We start from the raw sequence: 17,550 nt of genomic DNA on the forward strand, positions 1-17,550 counted from the left end.
GAAGAGGAGGAGGAGAAGCGAGAGCAGGTGGCGGCCCCGGGGGGCCCCTACCTTTCCCCAGGGCAGAAGGAGGCGCTGCCCGGCCGGTGGCAGGTGGCAACGGGCGGGTAACGGGAGGGCGCTCCATCAGGGACCGGCGCCCGCCGCACCTCCAGGGGCCGTAGGCCCCCATTTCGGGCCCGTTGCACGTGCTCAAACAAGAGGGCCAGCTCTCTGCAGGAGAGGGCGCCATCAGCAGCAGGCAGGGCCCTGGCACCGCCCGCTCACCTGGTGGGCACCAAGCTTGGGAGTGCAGATCCTGCCAGTCTCTGCCTCTAGAGGTGTTCAGCAGACACCCCAAGCCAGAACCGGCAGGGTGGGGGGTGGGAGAGACTAACCTTCCTCCCTCCCTTTCTGCACTCAGTTCCTGGGAAATCCTCAGGGCTGCTGAGTACGGTTGTGCAGGTTGGGCACAACTTGAGGGCACTCTCAGAAGGCGGCAAGTGGGAGCTTGGATCTAACCTACTCTCTGCTCATGAAGCGGAGCACCTAGACGTGGAGCTGTGCCTCCCTGGAGGCCAGCGGCCACCCCGAAATCCTCACCCTCCGGATCTGACTGGATTTTAGGGGGAAACTGAGGCGCAGGAGAGAGACTTGATAGGGTAGCTAGACCAGCTTCCCACTCCAGCATCCACTCCTGCCACTGGGGTCTTAGAGATTAGATTTGGGGCTCAGCTTCTTCCTAACTCCCCAGGCCACTTCCTGTTTCCATAACCGAAGGACAATATCTCCCCTCTGCCTTCCCATTATATGGACAAGGAAACCGAGCTCCAAGGAGCAGAAGGCCCGTGGACCTAGAATCTCTAAACCAAGCTCTGTCCCTCTTACCGGAGGACCCAATACTACTCCCAAATCTTCCCTCCCCCTCACACCCTATTTCTAACAAACCAGCCCCTGCCCTACTCCCCAGGGCCCGGCCTTGAGTCCTTAGAGCTACCCCTGGGAAAGGGAGGCTCCTTCCAAACCAACCACCATGCCTATCTCTGAGGCGGGAGCTTGCCTCTGCCAAGTGGAGATGGGGGGTACCCAGTGTGATTCTGGGACCCCCCCCTTCCAGCCCCTTCTCTTCTGCTCCTCCCCTAGGAAGCCTCTGGGGCCAGGAGGGAGCAGGGAGGGGGAGCCAGGTGTAGGGGTGAGTGGGATCATGCAACAGCTGCTCTTGGAGAACTAATGAGGGAAAAGGCACCCGCAAAAGTGCTGAGCACAGCCGCCGAGTCCAGCCTCGCGCTTGATTCCCTGCCTGCCGGTGGGACTGAGCCACACTCTGTGCTCTTCATTCCTGCCCAAGGGCCTGGCCAGGCACCTGGCCACTCAGACCTTGGTGATGGCTATTAATAATCCTCTGCATGCAGCCAACCCCAGGTGCAGCCTTACCCCGGCCTGGGCCAGTGGGATGAACCCGCTTCTGGGCACTAGGGCCCGGAAAAGTCGGGGCCTATTCACACACTGGGGTGCTGGACTCTGGCGCACGCGCTCTTGCCCGTACCACGCTTTCTCTCCCCAGCTGCAGTATGCCAGGCTGGCAAAAGCTAACCCGACCCTCAACTCAGACAGAGGGGAGACGAGCTGGGGGGGCACCACGGCCCTGAATGGCGGCACTATGGGCTAGCATGTGGAGTGCCAGCTCCCCCTGTGCCCAGCGTCCACCACCTTCCCAGGGAAGAGCGAACTGGGAGAGAAGACACTCTGGGCTCTGAATTACATGGAATTTGCAGAGCCAGCCCCAGATACTCCTTTGGGAGGCGTCACCCCTTTCCCACCCCCAGGGCCGAGTCCCAGCCACCTGTCCTCAAGGGGGCATGACCACCAGCCACCGCCCCCCCCACCACCAGCCATGTCCCCCTGCAGCAGGGCCTACCTGAAGGATGGGAGGATACTGTCATAGTAGTACCAGGTGGCCGTCAGGTAGGCCCGGCTCGTGTCGGTGGAGTACAGGCGCCACGCAGCCTGTCGTGTGAGGGAAGGGGAAGAGGGGACAAGGCATCAGCGAAGCCTCTCCGCCCCTCACCACCCCTCTGCCCTTGGAGGAATCAGTCCTTGGGTCAGCGGAAGGAGACCCAGAGCCAGAGGCCAGTTCCAGTTCCGGAGCCACTGGCAGGGCCAGACAGAAACGGAGGCCCAGAGAGAAAGGACTTCCCCAAGGCGGGGAGCAGGGGTCCAAGGTAGAGCTGGGCTCTGTCATCAGGCAGACGTGGCTTCCAGTCCCAGCTTTGCCCTTTAGTAGCCCGGGCAAATGAAGTAAAGCTGCAGAGCCCCGCCTGCCTCATCTGTGAACTGGATACAATACTGCTTACCTAAGAGCCTGATGTGAGGATTAAAAGGGCAAATGTCTGTTAAATGCCAAGCACAGTGCCTGGCACAGAGAAGGCACTTAATACCAGGGTCCCCTCTTCAACCCTCCTGTCATCCCGTTACCCCAGCTAGTAAGTATCTGTTCGTCGTGTATTTGAGGGATGCTGTCTTTCTCTCCCCCTAGACTCTAAGCGGTGTCTTGGTCATCACTGTATCCTTTGGCACCTGGTAGGTGCTCTGCAAAGGTCTGGAGAATAAAAACTGAGTGAATTCGGGCGCCTGGGTGGCTCAGTCGGTTAAGCGACTGCCTTCGGCTCAGGTCATGATCCTCGAGTCCCAGGATCGAGTCCCACATCGGGCTCCCTGCTCAGCGGGGAGTCTGCTTCTCCCTCTGACCCTCTTCCCTCTCGTGCTGTCTATCTCTCATTCTCTCTCTCTCAAATAAATAAATAAAATCTTAAAAAAAAAACCTGAGTGAATTCTTAGTACTACGAATAAATCCACCTCATCTTTCTCAGCTGCCTGTCACTGCCCACGGGGTTGAGGAGGGAAGGGAAGAGCATCCCCCTACCAGCCCCTCAGCATCCTGGGACTTGCAGGATTTCCTCTGCAGCAGGGGGGATGAGGGGTGGACAAGAGGAAGGACTGTCCCTCTCCCTCCAGGTAAGAAGAGCCAAGGAGGGACTGTGAGTGCGGTGATTAGGGAGGGCAGGGAGGCATGGACAAAGCCTAACTGAGCCCTGGAGCCCCCTTCTTTGGGTGCCTCTTGTCCTTAAGGCACTGCCCACGGCTGACCTCACTGGCCAGGCACCCTCCTAGGACAGGAATATTTTTACTTCCCGCTTGCCTAGGCCCCTGGCTTGAGCTGGGGAGCAGCTCAATGAGCTGTCTCATTAATTATGGGCACCACAATACCAGCTGTCTCTTGGCATGGACAGTGCCAGCCACCTGCCCCTGCGGTGCCCCTTGGAAGGCCAGCTCCCAGGGGACGACAGCCATTGTGCCCCACAGGACGCTGAGAAGGAAAGGTTGGGCTGGCGGCTGGAAATAGCAGGGATGGGGAGGGGGTTCCACCCTGGGGAGGAGAGGTAAGGGGGGGCGCTGAGTCAGACTTGGATCGGGAGTGCGAGGGTGGCATGCTGGGAGCAGGCCAAGGTGGGATGCGCCAGTATTCCCTGAACTACTTCCCGCAGGGGCTGCTCTCGCATACACCGACTAGAGAGAAGCCAGGGCTGAGTCACAAAGTCCCCCCAAAATCAGAGCCCTTGCCTCCCCCCACCCCATGCCCTATCAGAATGTCTCAGCGCAGTGGCGGAAACAGATCACACACTCCTGGTTTTCTGATTTTTTCCCACCCCTCTGGTTGCTCCTTCTCTGTCTCCTTGACTGGCTCAACTCTGCTGGCCCAGTCACTGAATGCTGAGGTTCCTAAAAGCTGCGTTCTGGACCATTTTCTCTCCTCCAACTTTGCTGTCCACACTGGGCAAGCTCATCCGTGCCCCAGGCGAGCTCATCCGTGCCCCGGGCTTCATTACTGTCTAGGTGCAATGGCTCTAGCACAGTCCTCTCCCCCTAGCTGCAGACCCGGACGTGCAGCTACCTCGCTCGGGGGCTGAGGCCCCTCATGCTCTACGTGTTCCTGCCAATCTCACATTCCTCCTGTCCCAATCTGGTCCCCCTCCAGTGGGGAGGGCCATCAATCATCCAGTTGGGCAAGCCAGAAACCTGGAAGTCACCTGCCACGCAGCTCCCTCGCCCTCTCCCTCACTCCTAATGCCACGAATCTCACCTCCTAAATATACAGAATCTGCTTCTTCCCACCTCAACTGTTGTGATACCATTCCAGCACCCTACCTTGCCCAGACAGTTGTCAGAGCCTCGTGTCATCTCCCACACACACCTGGGGCACTCTCCAATCCATTCACCTATTTTCAAAACACAAATCTGATCATAACACCCATTCCTCCTATTTCATACCTGTCAGGGATTCTTCATTGCTCTCAGCAAAGTGTTAAACTCCTCTCTGTGGCCCTCAGGTCGGGGCCTTGCCCACTTACCCAACCCCTTCCACTATATACTCCTCCTTGAGCTTTCTGTCCCAGCCTTGCTAGCTGCCTTCCAGTTCACCAAACACACCATGCTCCCTTCCACCACAGGGCCTTTGCACATGCTGTTCCCTTACTTTGAACGCTTGCCCCCCCCCCCCCGCTTCACCTCTTCACCTATTTGACTCCTACCAGTCCTCCAGCTCTCAATTCAAGCATCAATTTCCCAGGGTCATCATCCCAGAGTTCCCCTTCAAGGTCAGATCAGGCCAGGACCCTGTTAAATACTCTTCAGAGAACTATTCTTTCTTTCAAGGTATTTGTCTCAGTTTATAGTTACAACATTCACTTGTGGGAGTGCTTGGGGAATGAACTGGTGTTGGGAGCAGTGCAGGCTTACTGATGACTGCACAGCCTTTTGGTGGCAGGACAAGAAGCCCTAGGCCCCACTCCACTGCCAGTCACATAGAGCTGGGGCTGGAGTGGGACTGTGGGGCAGCTCTGATAAGGCCTGAACTGGGCATGTGGCACAAGGGAAGTTTCTGACAGTCCCCCTCCTCTAGCCCTGACTTGGCATGTGACCCCGGAGAAGCCACATCTGCTCCCAGAGCTTCAAAGTGGAAGTCACAGTTGCAAAATTGGGACACCTGGGTCAGCATAGAGAAGTTGACACACCAGTTCCTTTCAGGGGCTTCCTGGGCGTCTTGTACCTGGATGAGGTTCGCTGCAGGCATCCTCCTCTTCTCGAAGTGCTTCTGACGGTGCTGCTCCTGCACCTTCAGGGCAAAGCCAGAGCCAAGGATGCCCTAGGGGAGGAGGTGTGGTTGGGAGAAAGGGGCGGAGGGGGACAACAGGAGGAAGAGAAGGTCTCCACCCACTCCTCTGAGCTCTCCACTCCCCCATCCATGCAAATTCAGGAGAGGGGCTAAGCAGGCTCTGCCCCCAGGGCCCTCTCCCCTGGGCAGCCGGGAGATCCTAAGTGCAGGGGGACTCACGGCAGGCAAGGCAAAGAAGGAGATGCCTAGTAAGGCGAAGCCAGCAGCCAGGACCCTGCCCAGCCATGTGTGGGGTGTCTTGTCACCATAGCCAATGGTCGTCAGAGTGATCTGGGGACACAAAGAGTTTACCCTCAGGAGCCACCCACAAGAGCTTGTTGGGGCACAGGCAGGTGGGAGCCTGATCACGAGGGGGGTGCCCTATGGTCGTCCACAGGGGCTGGTTAGGGGCATAGATGGATGGCTCCCCTTCCCTGCCCTGTGCTGGCCAGGGGTGAGGTGGCAGGGGTTTGGTGTGGGGAACCAGATGGAGCACAAGCAGATCTCCTGGGGCAGGTTGGGGGCTAACGCAGGGGCTGGTCACAGGGGGCCCCGGCCCTAGCTGAGAGGACAGGCTCGCTCAACCCTGAGTCAGAGTCCCAGTGGTCACTCAGGGGAGGGTCTCAGGAAGAAGAGCAGCCCTGCACAGACCCTGACGCACCGTCCCCCACCAGAGCGAGTCGGCGTAGGAGGAGAAGTCGGAGTTGGCGTCCTTCTCGGCCAGATAGACCAGGAAGGAGGCGAAGATGAGCACCAGGAACCCGATGTACCAGGCGGTGATCAGCTCCTGCGAGGGCAGCAACAGTGAGACACGGCGGGGGGGGGGGCATGGGCAAGTGGGTCACGCTGTGCCCACCTGCCAGAGGTGGACAGGTGGGAGGTGCCCACAATGACTTGAGAGAGGTATTCTGGAGGGGGGGAAAAAATTCCCCTCCTCTCCTCTCGGAGTTGCCTGACAGCGGCTCTGCCAGCTTTCCTTCCCCAGCTCCTCCCTTCAAGGAGCCCCTCCCCCGCCGTCCCCCCTCCCCCCCGCCCCCCCGTCTTCCCGCCTTCCCGAAGGGGTGAGGCCCTCACAAGAACTCAGGGCACGCCCCCGGCCCCTCCCTTGACCTTCCAGGTTCCACATTCGGACCTCAGTCCCGAGCCGCCCCACACACCCCAACATCTAGTCCCGCCCCCCCCACACCCTGCCCCAGCTCCCCACTTCGCTGTGCGCATAGACCCCCAAACCCAGAAGTTTCCAAGTGGGCCCCTCAGGCCCCGCCTCCTGGCCTACACCTGCCCCCAGACCCGGCCCCCGCCGGCGCACCTTGCTGTGCGCGTAGACCACCGAGCCCAGCAGCTTCCAGGTGCCGCCGCGGCGGTCCATGCGCACCATGCGCAGGATCTGCAGGAAGCGCATGCTGCGCAGCGCAGACGTGGCGAAGATGTTGCCCTGCGTGCCCGCAGCGATGACAGCCACCGAGGCCACGAACACGATGAAGTCTGCAGGGCCGGAGGAGACGAGGTCACAGCAGCGCCGGGGAGCCAAGCCACCCCGCCAGGCTCCGAAGTGGGGGCGGGGGGGTGCTGGGGCCGTCGGGGCGGGGGTAGGGCGGAATAGGGAGGGTCGGTGGAATCTCTGTCAGCAGCCAGGGTCTGGGTCAGGGTGTCCACCCTGGGGCTCGGGGTCAGGGGTCAGGCGCGGGTGGGCTGGTCTTATCACCGATGACACAGAAGGGTTTTCTGGCAAAGCGGAAGCGGCCCTGCCATCCTCGGTAGCGGCAGCAGCATCCAGCGGACCAGACGCGGATGATGTACTCCAGGCCAAACACCACGATCATCACGAATTCCTGTGGGACCAGGGCCCTGAGTTCTGGTCCCCTGTCTCCAGGAGCAAGGGCCCAGGTCACACAGTACTGGCCCAGTGCAGCGCCCTTGGGTTAGGGGTACCAGGATTTCCTCAGACCACCTCTCTTGGACGTTCCTACACCTGGCTGGACCTGAGGGGGATTCCAGAAGGCACGTGGCCCCTTCCTCAGACTGAAAGCCCAAGTCTGTCTTGCACGTCCTGTCCACCGGCTGTGTGGGGTCGTCAGCTCTCCACCCCGCCCTCCCCCTCCCAGCTCTCCCAGACTCAGTAACCCTGACTGGGTGACAGAAGGGGTGGCTCTCTGTCAGCTGTCCACTTCAAGGTGCTTCTGTTTAGAGGGGAAAAAAAAAATCACACCACGGGTTGAGTTAGCAGCTTGGGTCCTGAGAAGGAGTGGGGCTTATTCACCTCTTCTCTGGGCCCAACATCAGCCCTCGCTTAGGCAGGAGGTCCCTAGCCCCCCAACATCGGCTAGAAGGCAGGACAGGAAATCCAGAGAGGGGCAGCCATCAACTCAGGGAACACAGCACAGCAGGGCAAGCCGCTCTCTGAGCCACAGAATGAGAAAACTCTCTCTCACCACCCCCTACCCTGAGCCCCAAGGGGCTGCCTTACACAGCCTGGCTCAGACCTGGCCTCTGGCACTCACCAAGATGAGGAGACATTCGTTGGCAAGTTCCTGGTGCTCCTGAATAGTGGACAGCACGGACAGCACCAGGCAGCTGAAGACCAGCAAAAATCTGCAACAGCAGCAGGGAGAGGGTTAGACTGCTGCACCGACAGGACTGGGGGGGGGGGGGGCGGGCTGCGGAGTTGCAGGAGGAGGGAAGCATGATTTGGGAAGAACTATCTGGAAAGCAGAATCAGAATCAGAGTCCCCTGGAGTTGTGGTTCTGAGCGGGACACCAGAGGGAGAAACCCCCACGCTCTGGGCTACGGAGCTCACAGCTGCCCTCGCTGCAGACTGCTGCTCAGAGAAGGTGCCACTCGGCTGTGGGTGACAGGTCTGTCTGGGCTGGCGGTGGAAACAGACGGGCTCAAGGTCCCACTGTCAGGAAGCACCTGCGGGCTCAGCCACTCACCGGCGGTGCCCTCAGGCCCTGGCTCAGTTTTAAGACCGTCTTAAGAAAAGTAGCCCAGAGGCCAGCTGAGGGGCCAGGGAAGGTCAGCAGCCGACAGAGGGGTCCCTGCTCCCTATGAACGCCAAGGTGGCAGGAGTATCGCTTCATTTGCAGAATGGGGACAATTGCCTCGGCCTTCATGGGCTCTTAAGGAATTAGAATGAGGCAACTATGAAAGGAAAGGACACTAGGGAGGACAGGAAGAAGGGAAGGATGCAGAGGGGATGGGGTATGAGGAGGGGGAGCGGGCCTCAAGGCCTGCGACTCCCCTGAGGGCAGTGGGAAACCCAGAAAGGGATGTTTTGAAATGGAAAGAACTTTATAACCCAGCTCATCCAACAGTTCCCTCAACCCCCGTTGCACACGTGAGGAAACTGAGGCCCAGACAGGGAAAGGGACTCCACCCAAGGTCACTCAATATGTCCAGCACAGAGGTGAGATTAGAGCGTGGGTTCCCCACTTCCCAGGGGATGGGAAGTGGGGTGAAGGGCATGAGGAGAGAGGCTGGCGGCCTTGGGGCCTTGGACAGCGTGTGACTAGGCGAGCAGGCCAGGCTGAGGGGCGCAGGCTGCAGATGGGGGAAAGCAACCGAGTCGGACTCCCGGAATCGCTCCTCTTTGGGAGGAGGGTGTGCTGGACACGCATGTGCCCTTTGGAAGAGACTCCAGAGGGAATGGGCTTCTCTGGAAACACATCTCTTGTGAACTGACCCACAGCCTTCCCCAGATGTTCCCAGAGTCTCCCCACCTGGGACTGCATTCTGCCTGAAGCACCCCACCTTCGGGGCCTGCTGGGACTCTGCTCACCCTCTGCTCTGGGGGGCCGTGGCCATGCCCTCCGCCCCCCTGTTCCCTCTGCAGAATGCCCCTTCCCAGCACTTGCCTGTGTGTATGTGGCACTTCCCACATGGCTTTATTTGTGTCCCTGTTTCACAGTGGCAGGGGCATGGGCTCAGGGTCAGAGAGACTTGGGTTCAAATCCTGGTCCAGCTTGTACAGTGACCTACCCTGTCTGAGCCAGTCTCACATCTGTCCGGTGGGAGTTGATGGGAGGACAGACAGGGAAAGGACTTACACCCCTCCTTGGACAGGGGCTCCCAGCCTGCTGGGAGGGCAGCCTTAGCACTGCAAGCCAGCACATGCCCCTGGGTAGAGGAAGTAGGTGGCAGGTGCCGGTAAAGGGTTTTGAATGAATGAGCGAGGAGGAGGTCTCCTTGGCCAGTTCTAGGCAAGAGCTGGGTCAGCAAAGACAGAAGGCCCAGGGAGAGGAGGCGGGAGGGCACCAGCTCCTCGTGCTCAATAATTAACCACAGAAAACCGCAACAGCCACATCCCCCAGGGAGGGGGACTGCCACTGATCCCCAGGGCTCAGGGACCGAGGACCTCCGCTGAGGTCGTCTCTTCCAGCCCCCTCCCCTGGGAAGGGCTGCAGCCAAATCTTGATGGGCCTTCACCCCAGCCCTGAACAGAAATCCTTCCGTCCCACTGCTCAGCTGACCTCAGATCCTCAGGTAAGTGGGCCACACTAAGGGCTTCCTGCTGGGGCTTCCAGAAATTCATTTTTCTCAACACTGTTCTTTCTATGTCAATAGTTACACATCTATAAAATGGACACATCACAATGGGTTAAATGAAAAAAGCAGATTATCAAATCTGAAGGGCAATGTGATCCTAATTTTTAAAATATAGATATTTTTATTTTTTAAAGATTTTATTTATCAGAGAGAGAGAGCGGCAGGCAGAGGGAGAAGCAGGTTCCCCGCTGAGCAGGGAGCCCGAAGCGGGACTCGATCCCAGGACCCTTGGATCATGACCTGAGCTGAAGGCAGACGCTTAACCGGCTGAGCCACCCAGGCGCCCCTCAAATATACTTTTTTATATTCGTACTAAGGGTCAGCAGGGCTTTAAGAGTGATTTGGCTTTTGTTTTGCTTTTTTGCTTATCTGCACTCCCTTTCATTTTTTAGGATAAACTGGGGTAGGGGCACCTGGGTGGCTCAGTCGGTTGAGCGCCCCACTCTTGCTTTTGGCTCAGGTCATAACCTTAGGGTCCTGTGATGGACCCCAAAGGGGCTCCGAGCTGGGCATGGAGTCTGCTTGAGATTCTCTCCCTCTCCCTCTGCCCCTCCCCCCCACACGCACTCTCTCTCAGAGAAATAAAATCTTTAAAAATAAATAAACGGGTAATAACAAACTAAGAGGACTTTGAAAATGCACTTCCTTAAATATACAGAGATAGAGCCACCTTTACTCCTGTCCCCACCCCTTTACCGCAATAGCCTTTGCCATTTCGCAGGTGTCAGGGTGTGGTGGCCTCTCCCCACCGGAGTCCAGCTCACGTGTCCAACTGTCTGCTCAGCATCTCTTTCTCAGATGTCTGGTGGCCTCTCACACCGAACATGTTCAAAACCAAACTCGACTTGCCCTCAAATCTTGTTCCCCTCCTGTCTCCCCATCTCCATTAATGGCACCACCTGCCAGCCAGGGGCTCAGGCCAAGTATCTAAGAGGGCCTTTGATTTTTCCTTTCGCTCACTCTCCACCTCCTGTCCTTTAGCAATTCCTGTTGGCTCTACCTTCAGAGTAAATCCCTGGACAGACCACAGCTCCCCACCCTGACTAAGCCGCCACCATCTCACCTCCGACTGGCCTCCCCGCCTCCACTCTGGCCCAACTGTGACCCACTCTCTTCATAGCAGCCGGGGTGATCTTCCCACAACGCAAAGCTGGAAATCATCACTCTCCTAAGAACTCTCCCCTGACTTCCCGTCCCATTTGGAGAGCGGAAGCTAAACTGTGTGTGTGCAAGAAGGCCCTGTGAGCTCTGGCCCCCACCCCACCTCGCAAACTTGATCCTCTCCCCCACCCCACCTCCATCACTGCGCTCCAGCCATCCTGACCTCCATGCCATTCCTGGAACACCAAACTGATTTCCACCTCCAGGCTTTGCACTGGCTTTGCTGCTTCCTCTGCCTATTTATTGCTCCCTTACTCATCCAGGTCTCTCTTCCAACATCGCTTCGTTGGAGAGGCCTTCCCCAACCACCCCCTCTCCAAAACAATGGCCCCATCCCCACTCTCTCTTTCTTTGCTCTGCTTTACTTATTTTTTCATAGACTGAGTAAATGAAGAACAGAAATTCACGTGAAACAAACATTAAAACACCATGTCACCAAAGCCCCCAGTTTGTATCCGCTGAGAAGGCCCCCAAAGCTCTAAAGCACATCCCTCCCTGACCTGTTGGACACCCCAGCATCCTTCCGAGAAGGGAAGAGAAGGCAGGTCTCTGACCTTGACCAGCTCCATGTGGTGGACGCTGTTTCAAAAGCCCCTGAGCTTCACCTCCCCTGCGTTCACACACTGGATGGGAGTTTCACCACCCTAGGTGCTCAGTACAGTGGAGCAGATACACTGAATCTGACAGAGAACATCTTGTGTCCCAGGCACTTGAATAATTATCCCTATCTTCCAGATGAAGAAATGGGGCCCAGGGAGGGACAGACTTGCTCCACATCACACAGTGAATCAGTATGATCTCTCAGCTTACCTTGGTCTTCCTGAGGGGTCCTCACACAGACCCCACTCTTGGGACAGTGGAAGGGAGCTCAATGGCTGGAGCTTAGGCAGAGAGGAGACAGAAAGAGCCGGAAGCCAAAGTGTTGCTGTGTCTGTCAGAACCAGCGTATGGCTTCATTCATGCGACAAACAAGGAGGAAGGATTGTCTCTAGCCCCCTCTGGGGCCTCAATTTCTCTGTCGCTACAATTATAGATAGTACACAGGAGCTGGCTGGCTTGGCCTCTCTATAATTGCCCCAATAGAGATGTCAGACTGACATGCGCTTTCTGGACATCTTTGCCCATCATGTCTGGCTGCAATTTTGGGGCCCGTGCTCTCCCTTGCCCGACCCAGGAAGCCGAGCTGGGACACGTGGGTGCTGCCTGGCTGACTCTCCCCGGCTGGGCTGCACCCCCACACTGTGACTACCCCGCTCATTCGGGAAGGCAGTAAGGAGATTAGGGACTGAACAGGTAGACAGTTTGCTTAGATCCGTGGTTCTCCACCTACAGCTGGTGTCAGAATCACCCAGAGGACTTGTTCAGATACTGACTTCTGGGCCTCACTAGAATGTAAGTATGAGGTGGGACCTGAGAATTTGGATGTCTGTAAAGTTCCCTGGTGATACTGGCGCTGCTCCCCCCAGAACCACACTTTGAGAATTACTGGCTTAGCTGCTAGGCTTGGTTGCGGCTGATTCAGTGATTAGCCAGCTCACGGCTTTTCGAACAACTGCAATTATTACTTTCGCCGCCTCACCCCGCCCCTGCCACCTTCCTGAAATCACTGTAGAAACAGCCACAGGGCAGGGGGAGCCAGGATGGCCCTGCTGGGGACGTGGGTCTCATGCCAACATCAGCTTCACCCCCGAGTCACTGTGTGACCCCCAAACTGCTCCTGCTAGCTGACGGCTTCCTATTGGTCAGACACCGTGCCAAGCCCTCTACACGCTTATTTTTAATTACTTCTCACAACCACGCTGTGAGAGCAGAACCATAATCACACAAGGCTTATCAATGAGAAAACACAGGCTCAGAAAGGCAGACTATGACGGCTGCAAAACTCTGTGAATATACTAAAAAAACACTGAACGGTAAGGGGGAATTTTATGGTATGTGAATTAGAGCTCAGTAAAGCTGTTATTTAAAAGGGAAAAAAAAAAGAAAAGAAAAGTATACTAGATTGTCCAAAGTCATAAGGTGGGGACCTAAACTCAAGTTCACCTGGACCACCAAGCCATACTACCCCTCTGGGCCTCAGTTTCCCTGCCTGCAACATGAGGTGGGGGACATCAGCCTTATGACTCTCCAGCAGAGGGGTAGAAGGGAGAGGATCTGCCAGGAGCTCAGGTCCAGATTCTCTGGAGATGTCCCCAGAGAGACAGACGCTTGGAGACTGAAGAGGTGGGGATGTGAGTCGGGGGTCGCACAGCAGAAAAGGGGTTATCTCCCAACCTCTGAGGTACGTTCACTTAAGAAACATTGTTTGCCATCTACACTCGGCCAGGTTGATTATAAAGCCAGAAATGAATAACCCAGATCCCCCAAGAAATGAACAAGTATTGCAAAGGGATGATGTGATGGACGAGGAGATAACAGGTGCCAAGGGTCTTGGGGGAAGCCCTAAGACAGTTTTCACAGAGCCAAAGTGGAGGGATCCGTGAGGACTTGGGGCAGGTGATAGCCAGTGCCCCCAGCAGGAGAGCTGTGGGCATCAGGGTTGTGAGGGCCTGTCTACAGCAGTTCTGGATGATGCGGGCCCAAAGTGAAGGCACAGTGGAGAAACCAGGGGGCAGGATCCAGGCATTATGAACTGTTCCCTCGAGGCTACGGGGAGCCACTGGAGATTGTCGAGAGAGTAAACATGTGCGACAGGTGTTTCAGGATTACCACTCAGGGGTAGGGTGGAGCATGGACTGGAGAGGGTAAGACTGACGGGGGAAAAGCAGAGAGAAAGTTCCACAATCATTCAGATGAGAGACGAGGGTGACAGCCCCAAAAAGAAATGGGCAGATGGAGGTTTCAGGGAGTAGGATTTGGTGATGATCTGGACATGGGGACAAGGAAGGAGAATGACCCCCCTAGTTCTGGTGTGGGCACCAGGTGAATGAAGGTGCCACGAGGGAGCAGAGATGGGAGACGCTGCTGGAGGGGCAGGTGGGGGCACACGGGCAAACACTCAAGGGCGTGAAGAGAGACACCGGAGCTGGAAATGCAGATTTGGGGCACAGGCGGGGAAGAGGCCACGGTAGTGGCCGAGATGGCTCGGAGAGCATGCGGCACATTTTGAGGCAGACCCAGTGGGACCCCAGAGGCGCAGAGCGAGGAGACATGCTCCACCCCAGACGCAGAACGAGCTGCCAGCGAGGCGGGAGCGAAACCAGGACAAAGAAGTGGCAGAGATGCCAAGCAAGAGGGTTTCAAGGAGGGAGCGAAATGACAGTGTCAAGCGCTGCCAAGAGGTCAAACAAGATAAGGCCTGAAAAAATGCCCACTGGATTTGGTGACAAGCTGGTCACTGGGCACACTGGCAAGGGCAGCGGCGGGGGCAGGGGGGCGGGGGGGAGCGGCGCGGGCCCGGGTGGGATGGAGAGGCGGAGGGGCATGAGAGAGGGGGAACGGGGACATACAGATAGCTGAAGTCTGCCGGCACCGAGTAGAGGCAGTGGCTGGAGAAGGATGCGGGGCACAGGGACTGGGCTTTGGTTTTTTATTTTAAGATGTGAGAGCCAGAGTGGAAGAAGCCAAGAGAGAGGGAGAAGTTGAAGATGGGGGAGAGAGAGGGAGTGATCAATGGAATGAAGTCCCCAGGGCAGCGGGGAGGCTGGGATCCTGAGCATGACAGGGCTGGTGCTGAGCAGGAAGGACCCTGCCAGCTTGGGACGGGCGGCCAGGGGGAGGGGCTCGGTGGGGCAGGAGACTGGGGGACCGGGAGGCCAGAGTGCTCCCTGGGGACTGCGACTTCCTCTGCAGAGGTGGGGGAGGTTGGAACAGCCAGTGTGGAGGGGAGGGACCAGGCCCTGGGGAGGGGTCCCTGGGGAACACAGGACCTTTATCCCCTATCGTAAGGATGGGAGGAAAGATCCAGAACAACACAGGTGCTCCACATGTGCATTTTTGATTTGGTTTGGTTTGGGACTTTTTTGGTTTTGTTGTTAAGGCTTGATGATCCTGAGGGAGGAAAGGAGCCATGTGGGATGAGGGGATACCCCCCCACCCCCAACCAGGCCAACGTAAATGCAGAACCAGGCCATGCCCCTTCCTTCCTCCTGGGCCTCCTTCCTTCTCTCCAGTGTCCCTCCTCCCAGACAGCCCTGCCAGTGTCTGCCACCTGCTTGGCCACCAGCTGGCTCCCTCATTTCTACAGCTGGCCTTGGGAGTATGTGACCCCACCCAGACCGGGACCCCAAAGGCAAGTTTCTGTCTCCCCCCGCCCCCCGGGGACAGCGAGGGCCAGTCTGTCCCCATTCAGCCAAGGTTCCCAGAGGACAGAGGCCATAACCCCACCATCTTCCAGCAGAAAAGAGCTTCTTAAGCCCCAAACCGGAGTTGATACTGAAGAAGGGACCTCAGCTAGACCTGAGGGGCTCCCCCTGCCAGTGGGGTACGGTGTGGCCTGGAGCGCCCCAGGCTCGTCTGGGGAGAGCAGGCTCTTACTTTCACTTGCAGGGGGATAGAGGGGAGGGGCAGTCGGGCAGGCCTCAGAGTGAGGCTCTTTCCAAGAATCCTCAGGGGCTGGGACGAGAAGTTTCCCCTGATCCAGCGATTCTAAATATGGCAAAGGGAGCAAAAGCACGTGACCCAGGGCCCCACACCAGGGCTGCTGCTGCGGCCGCTGCTTCTCTGGGCCAGAGGCCTATGCTGGGGGCTCAGGGTTAGGGATGAGGTCTCAGTGGAGCCTCAGTTTCCCTGTCCACAACATGAAGTTGGTGCACACTCAGTGAAGGCTAAAGTCCCTTCAGCCTTACTACTCTCCAGAGTAGGGTGGAGGGGAGAGGGCTGAGCCCTCAGCTCAGTTCCAGATTCTTTGAGGATGTCCCTGGAGGGACGGCAGTCGCCAGCACATAGTACAAAATATGAAAAAAATGCCCCCTCTTGGAGAAGCAATTAGAAAAAGGCGTTCCCTTTAGCCTGAAGAATTGTAAGAAGTTGACCCCTGTGGACAGACCCACTAGAAACAGGCACCCCTTGTTCTGGGCTGCCCGAGCCCTTAAGCACGGGCTGGATTTCAGTGCCACCGGCGTCTCCTTGGCCAGGCCCCTTGGCAGCGCACAGGGTGTACCAGGGCGTGGGCAGCCCCCGGGACAGCTCTGACAGCCACCGAAGCCCGGAAGGGCCAACCCTATGTGGTACCACACGGATCCGTGCCGCTCTCCTGGCCACCAATGACTCATCCAGAGCTGGCAAGTGGGGTACGGTGTGGCCAGACACTGACCCAAGAAAGGCCCCCTCTAGGTCGGGCCCAGCCAGTCAGGTTGTCTTTCTCAAGAATGGAACAAAGAACCACAGAGGAAAGTTGGCAAGGGTGCAAAGAGAAACAGACATGAGGCCGCTATTCCAGAATCTCATCTCCCCTCCTCCGTTCCGTGAAGCCCCGACGTGCCTCCCTCCGCGATGCCACGACGTTCTTCCCTCTCCCGGCAGAAGGGGGTCCTATGCCTCCACATGCCCATTTGTCTTGAGCTAGTGTGAATGGTATCAGTCCCACTAGGATGTGGCAGGCAGTGTCTTCTGGACCAGGTGTTTCATGAATCATAGCTTGGTCCTCTCCCATCTGGACCAGCTCCAAACCCTCCCCCTCCTTCTCACTGCTTCCCCCTGCCATGCCAGCCAGACTACCTGGTGCACCAGGTAAGTGGGCTGAGCAACATGTCAAGGGTGGGAACGAGGAGGGAGCCACCCATCTGTTTGGGGCTGGCCAGGCAGCGCTGACTCCTCAAATAAACAGGGAGCGTGGGCTCCCCAGCAGGAGGCCAGCGAAATGAAAGTGAAGTAAGGAGTGGAACACAGGCAGCCTGGATTCTGGAAGCTTAAACAAGAGAGCCAATGGGAACCTTCCCCTGGCTCCACCTGAGCAGCTCTATGTGGATTCGGGTGACTCAGTTCTACATTCTGGGCTTGGCATAAGATATCCTTTGAACGAAGAGCTTTGCTGCTTTTTTAAAAAAGTGTGAAATCCACCGACTTACAGGCTCAGGCCCAAGCTCCCAAGCACCAAGCACGGTTGCAAGGAAGGCCCTTCCTGCCCCACCGCGCAGAGCCCAAGCCCGCATTGGGTACTCCATTGTCACACAGCTCTATTCCCCCCCAACAGCCAGCGGCTTCTCCCTCCCAATCTTTGCTCATGTCGTGTCTGCCCCTCCTCCAGGCGTGGCTGGGTGGGGTGGGGGGAGAGCCTACCTCAGACTCCCTTCACTCCCCACCCCCCTCTCTATGCCCACCTCCATCATCACGGCATTTACTTCAACTGGAGAAAAGCTCTGGGAGGAACTGCCGCCTCCCACAGACCAAGAGCTGGTTGAGGTCTTGTCCTTTCCACCTTGAAAGCCCCGTGCCCACCTGAGAATGGGTGCTGGGTGAAAGCTCCCTGAGAGAGGGCACGACCCAGGCCCGGGACCCCAGGCATCACCCCCGCCCCCAGCATGCCGCCACCACCCTGCTGGCCGCTCCTGGCTGGGCATCTCCACCCTCCCTGCAGCAGGTAGGGTGAGAGTGAATCAGGGCAGGTGGCCACAGCATTTCACTCAGCCACTCGCTGACGCGTGGGGTGTGCACTCTTGCGGGGGAGACAGAGAATAAGCAAGTAAAGGTTCAAGATGTGATTTGCACCCCA

General features: G+C 57.6%; 1 protein-coding gene across 1 annotated transcript in view; it reads right to left on the reverse strand.

Moving 5' to 3' along the window:
• Positions 1 to 17,550, reverse strand: part of KCNQ4 (potassium voltage-gated channel subfamily Q member 4) — a 54,281-nt gene that overhangs the window by 15,870 nt on the left and 20,861 nt on the right. The window contains exons 3-10 of the mRNA XM_025856361.2: positions 7,693 to 7,783; positions 6,897 to 7,023; positions 6,501 to 6,676; positions 5,853 to 5,978; positions 5,372 to 5,482; positions 5,087 to 5,182; positions 1,898 to 1,986; positions 52 to 213 (exon numbers count right to left, since the gene is read on the reverse strand). Coding sequence (XP_025712146.1) covers positions 52 to 213; positions 1,898 to 1,986; positions 5,087 to 5,182; positions 5,372 to 5,482; positions 5,853 to 5,978; positions 6,501 to 6,676; positions 6,897 to 7,023; positions 7,693 to 7,783 — 978 coding nt within the window. The remainder of the gene's footprint in view (positions 1 to 51; positions 214 to 1,897; positions 1,987 to 5,086; positions 5,183 to 5,371; positions 5,483 to 5,852; positions 5,979 to 6,500; positions 6,677 to 6,896; positions 7,024 to 7,692; positions 7,784 to 17,550) is intronic.

This window comes from Callorhinus ursinus, unplaced genomic scaffold (genome assembly GCF_003265705.2).
Source record: "Callorhinus ursinus isolate GAN/ISIS: 27379988/994484 unplaced genomic scaffold, GSC_fseal_2.0 scaffold18, whole genome shotgun sequence".
NCBI classification, from domain to species: Eukaryota; Metazoa; Chordata; class Mammalia; order Carnivora; family Otariidae; genus Callorhinus; species Callorhinus ursinus.